This window comes from Pseudorasbora parva, chromosome 3, assembly GCF_024679245.1.
Source record: "Pseudorasbora parva isolate DD20220531a chromosome 3, ASM2467924v1, whole genome shotgun sequence".
NCBI classification, from domain to species: Eukaryota; Metazoa; Chordata; class Actinopteri; order Cypriniformes; family Gobionidae; genus Pseudorasbora; species Pseudorasbora parva.
In genome coordinates this window covers 62,757,702-62,763,701 of record NC_090174.1, presented here as the reverse complement: position 1 = coordinate 62,763,701, position 6,000 = coordinate 62,757,702, and the positions used below count along the sequence as shown (strand labels likewise).

The 6,000-nt window shown below is 38.7% G+C and overlaps 1 protein-coding gene across 1 annotated transcript in view; it reads right to left on the bottom strand.

Annotated features, from left to right (window-relative positions):
- Nucleotides 1-5,771: 5,771 nt before the first annotated feature.
- Nucleotides 5,772-6,000, bottom strand: part of ass1 (argininosuccinate synthase 1) — a 56,380-nt gene continuing 56,151 nt past the window's right edge. The window contains exon 15 of the mRNA XM_067439763.1: nucleotides 5,772-5,880. Within this exon, the coding sequence (XP_067295864.1) occupies nucleotides 5,832-5,880 (49 nt within the window). The 3' untranslated portion in view covers nucleotides 5,772-5,831. The remainder of the gene's footprint in view (nucleotides 5,881-6,000) is intronic.

Genomic DNA, 6,000 nt, shown 5'->3' with positions numbered 1-6,000 from the left:
AAATGCCACTGGCAAGAATATTGCTTCAGAATAAATTATATTTACAACACAAAAATAAATAAGTAAGTAAGTCAATAAATGCAATTTCCAGACAAGCTTATTTTTTACTTGGACAAGTGAATGTCAGATTTACACATGAACATGTAAATTCATACTCTACTTATTCATACTATATACGAGTATTCATACTCTTGTGTAATCGACGCCCCATCCTAAATAAACCCGTCTCTTGCGGGATACCGTGAACTCTCGAATATTCTGAGCTAATATGATTTCTGACCTGTAAAGTGTCCAGAATAATAATCCTCCGCTGTGTGTTAATAGGCCAGAGGAGAACTGAGTCTGGTTTCTCCCAAGGTTTATTTTCCTCCATCATGCCCTGATGGAGTTTCGGTTCCTTTGGTCGCCACAACTAAATATACAAATCAAATTTATGAATTAGGTTTTATTTAATTCTATAAACTATAATACTGATCTGCCAACATTGTCGCCATATTATAAATTAAAATAAGCTGATAACATCACTGTTTACTCCAGAACGACTGTACAGCCAAATCTAATTCTGCTGCAGTATTATAACACTGAAGCTGCTTTGACACAATCGTGATTGTAAAAGCGTGATATAAATAAAGCTGATTGAACATGCTTAATGTTTGAGCCTTTCCAACCCCAACAAGACAAAAACTAAATCCATAAAATGAGCCCTATATGATAAATGATCTATATATGAAGCGCCCGACAGAATCCTCTCTCTCTTTTCTTCTATGATTGTATATTCCACACCTTCAGAAAAGCGCTCACACCACAGAAGGTAAGCGTGTTATTCTTCAGCCTGAGTGACTAATTCAACAGTGGCTTCATCTCGGCAGAAGAAATGTCCAAATTGTAGCAGGCCCGAGTGATCTCCAGGCAATTTGTCTTCCCGTATGCATGTGGTTGTAAATAAAGGGGCCGGTGTGGTAATTGGAGGAGCGGATGGAGACGCCTGCGGTGTAATTGAGCAACGTTGGCAGGGGGTTCAGGCCTGAATAAAAGAGCCGAAACATCAGGGGTCTGTCCCCTCGCTCACGACATACAACGGGACATGGCTTCGGAAAGCCTCAGTTTGCACCTTAAGAGGAAGTATTTGTTGACGGAGAGTAAATGGCTTTCGTTTTAGATCAAGGGTGTCACGTCATGATGGTTATTCGTTCTTTCTCTCGGCAGGGCTTTAAAAGCTATACGAGAAACTGTATACCTGCTGCTTTAATATCGGCACTTTTACAAACGCTTCGAATTCAGCTCGTTCAATCAGAATTAAAGGGTTAGTTCACCCATTAATTAATAATCATTAATAATGTCGCTCCACACCCGTAAGACCTCCGTTCATCTTCACACACAGTTTAAGATATTTTATATTTAGTCCGAGAGCGTATGCAAGTGTATGCACACTATACTGTCCATGTCCAGAAAGGGAATAAAAACATCATCACAGTAGTCCATATGAGACATCAGTGGGTTAATTAGAGTCTCTTGAAGCATCCAAAATACATTTGGGTCCAAAAATAACAAAAACTACGACTTTATTCAGCATTGTCTTCTCTTCCGGGTTTGTGTTCAATCCTCAAATAAAGATTCAAACGGTTATGAATCAGTGAATCGATTCATGATTCGGATCGCGTGTCAAACTGCTGAAATCACGTGACATCCGAATTCATTAACACACGTTTAATTACACGTTAAACGTTTTCTTATTTTCTATGGGAGGAAAACGCTTAACGTGTAATTAAACCATAGACTGTAAAAAAATATGGCCGTAGTGTCCGTAACGTCACCCATAGGATTCTGATAAGCCGTTCTGAAGCTTAAAGTAGGGGCGAGCTGGGCGTCGCCATCTTGCAAGCGAGTCATCGCGTGTCACTCCTGGATAACAGAAAAGGGGCAAAAAGGCGGGATGTGGGCGGAGCTTAAGTGACGCAAAGACTATAGACGGCAGATAAATGCCTATCCACCTGTCACTCAAAGTAACCATTCCCTTAATTATGCAGAACTTTAAGGCTTTATATAACGTAAACAAATGAGTTAGAAAATAATTCACCCCCCTCAGAGTCGTCATGAAGGTCAAAATTAGCCGTATAGACCAAAACCACAATTTGTCTCAGACTGTAAACATGTTTTTTTCTGCTGTAAAGTTGGGCATTTTAACATGAGGCTCAATGAGCTGCTGCTCCTTCTGGAGCCGCTCTAGTGGCCAGTCGAAGAATTGCAGTTTACATTACTTCCGTATTGGCTTCAAGAGAGATCGCGGGAGGAGCCGCTTGAATTAAACGCGTTGTGTTCATATTCTGGGCTCATCTGATTTTTTTGTACATAGTATATTTCATTAGTATTATGTTTCCTGAGTTTGGTCTGTAAATAAGACTGTCTTAATACGTTAAGCATACCTGTGTCAACATTTGGGGATCAAAATCCGGGATGGGTTGGATGGGGTGATTGGGTTCAGGGGGCATAAATCCTCACATAAACCCATAATAATAATAATACATTTTATTTGCACCTGTGCTCTTCCTACCTGTATAACAACTTAACAAGTAGGAAATATACATAAATTCTTATCAGTTTGCACCGCATAAGTTATGAATTACATATAGAGTAATGCTTATTAAAGGTACTGAAGTTATTTACTGAGCAGAGAATATTTAGTGAGCGATTACTTTTGTTCTTTACATTGTCATTAAGTGGTTACTGTCACTTTAAAAGATCTTCCGCTGTCGCACATGACGAAGTTACCAAACGCGTGACTGTCCCCCACCTGCTCCTCTTCAGAAAATTAAATTTGCTGTCCCATTGATCACGGTATTTACATGAGGGTTTGGGTTTATTGGCAGGAGTGCCTTCCGTCTCTATCGTTACGTCCATCATCCGTCTCGGTTTTGTTTTTTCCCCGCGTTAGTCGTCATCTGACCTCACACACTAACCTGGCGACAACTGCCACCTATAGTGTAGGCTACTGCAGATGGCAGTTATCGCGAGGCTACTTACAGATTGGAAATGTTTTTTGTTTTTTTTAACTCTGTATTATAATTTTTTAATAGCGCAGGTTAAAATCCGGGAGATTTACGGGAAAATATAAATACGGGAGGATGGCGGCCAAGAAGTGTAAAATACGGGATACTTGACAGGTATGACGTTATTAAAATGTCCCTTTGTGGGGGCTGTGTTGCGGGAGAAAAAGAGTATATAATTAAACGTCATTGTGTGGGAAACACATGGAAATAATTTGTGCTTTTTATCCTATTGTTTACTACATTTCTTCGCTTGTTTAGTGTCGCTGTGGGTTTGCTGTTTTAAAGGTCCCGTTCTTCGCGTGTTTTCGAAGCTTTGATTATGTTTACAGTGTGCAATATAACATGAGTTCATGTTTCGCGTGTAAAAAAACACAATTGACTGATCTGTACAGCGCTGTTTCCTCTGTCCTATAAACGGCCTGATGATTTCCTTGTGCTATGAAGTCCCTCCTTCAGAAACACGTAACGAGTTCTGATTGGGCCAGCGCTTCCCGTGCTGTGATTGGACAGCAGCTTAGCACACTTTGCCCGGAAAGGTCCCGCCTCTTACCATAACGGGCGATGCAAGCGCTGAATCCACGTGGGAGAGCAACGAGACCACGCCCCCTATTTTGCATGTTCTTGTGGGCGGAGCTTTAGTCAACAAACGGTTCTAGTGACGTCATCACAGCAGGAAGTGCAGCGGTGTCGTCCAAACCGGCCGCTCGCTGTCGGCTTTGAAAGGGAACTTCTGTTAAATAAAATATCTCGCTTGGCATTGAACTTTGAGCTTTATAATTTTACAGGTATTATTTATGCTCTAACAGCAACATTACACACTAACTAAAGTCTGAAAGATGGAATCGCGAAGAACGGGACCTTTAAAAACATTTCAAATCACTGAAATCATTTGGCGGAGTGATATGGAACTGCTGGAACTACTTTTGCCGTGCGTTCCCGTGAAAATAATGCCGCGTTCCAGGCAACCCGAAACCCGTGTTTTTGCAACCTTCGACCCGCGAAAGTGCACTGGAACGGCCGTCAAACCCGTGACTTCCCACCCGTGAACTCGCACTGGATTAATGTACTCCCAGTTACAATTTCTGACGTCACATAGTTCTCGAAACAACAATGGCATCCTCCGCGGATGCGCTGTTTATGGAAGTCATACATTAAAAAAACAAATCGTTTATTAAAACAAGGTATTGATCTAACGTTATTTACCAGCACACTGCAAAAAATGCTTCTCTTACTCAGTATTTTTGTCTTGTTTCTAGTCTAAATATCTATAAATTCTTACATTAAGAAACATTTACTAGACAAGCGAAAGTAATTGTCTTGTTTTGGGAAAAATAACTCAAAATGAAGAGAGTTTTTGCTTAAAATAAGATAAATAATCTGCCAATGGGGTGAGAAAAATGTTTTCTGTTTGAATTAAGATTATTTTTCTCACCCCATCTTATTTTTTTCTCTTCATTTTGAGTAATTTTTCCCCAAAACAAGACAATTTCTTTTGCTTGTCTAGTAAATACTTCTTGTTTTAAGAATTTTTAGATGTTTGGACTAGAAACAAGACAAAAATACTGAGTAAGAAAAGCATTTTTTTGCAATGCGAATGTTATTCATTATCAGCAGCTTTTCTAGCGTTACCTAGTTTCCAGCGCATTGAGTGCAAGAATAAATTAATACCAAATACATTTCCAAATACACAAATAACGTAAAATAAAAGGTATAACAGCTTCTCTTCCCCTATGCGCCATCTACGTTTCCCTCAAATAAGCATGGAGTAAGCACCTTTGGCGATAGAAATGATTGTAAAGCATAAGCCCTGTACGGTCCGTCATGCTTTGTTTATATCTAACTTTCGCAATTCCAGTAGTTTGGCGTGACTTTGCCTGGAACGCTGCAAAGTTGTGAGTCGTGGTTTGAAGTCGTAATTTACAGGATCTAAAACAATAATAAACAATAATTTTGACTTGTCTAGTAAATGTTTCTTAATGTAAGAATTTTTAGATATTTCGACTAGAAACAAGACAAAAATAAGTAAGAAGAGCATTTTTTGCAGTGAATTGAACCGATCTACCATTTTATGTAACTGATTTAAAAAAAAGTTAGTCAGTCTTAAAGAAAAAAAGTTAGATGACTTACTTTTAAAACTAGTCGTGTTTTTTTAACTAAAGTGGTTTAAGCAGCCGGCCTCTGGGCATATGCAGGAATCTTGAAGTTAATTAAGACTTTATTTTCAAAATATTTTATCAGACTTCACGTTCTAATCGGCAACTAACCTTTAACTTAATAAACAGTTGCAAATAAATCTTTAGAGCACAACCATACAACAGAACTCAGATAAGCTGAAACTACATTTGGCCATCCAACCAACCTAAGACCATTGGTTTTTTTCCGGAGGGATGGGCTTCATAGAAGCAGGTGAGAAAAATAATCTTAATTCAAACAGAAAACAAGATAATTTTCTCACCCCATTGGCAGATTATTTATCTTATTTTAAGCAAAAACTCTCTTCATTTTGAGTTATTTCCCCAAAACAATATTATTGTTATTTCTTAATATAAGAATGTTTAGATATTTAGACTAGAAACAAGACAAAAATACTAAAGTAAGAAAAGCATTTTTTGCAGTGTGCTGGAACGCAGCATAACTGCACACCTCATCAGCCAATCAGATCCAAGTATTCAACAGCCCGCAGTAATCATTCATCTCCATCCATACATCAGGTGAACAAACTGATTAGGACTGTTTTGTGTGTTTTAATCAGATAAAAAGTGACAATTAAATGAAACACACGAGTCAGAGTTTCTTCTGAGCGGCTCCCTGCAGACGGTTGTGTTCCCTCAGCCTGAAACACAGAAGAAAAGCGGCTGCAATGTAAAAAATTATTTAGAAAAAAAGTTACCCTGGTTGCCTTAAAATTTTGAGTTAATACAGTGAACATTTTTTGAGATTCGACAACCTTTAT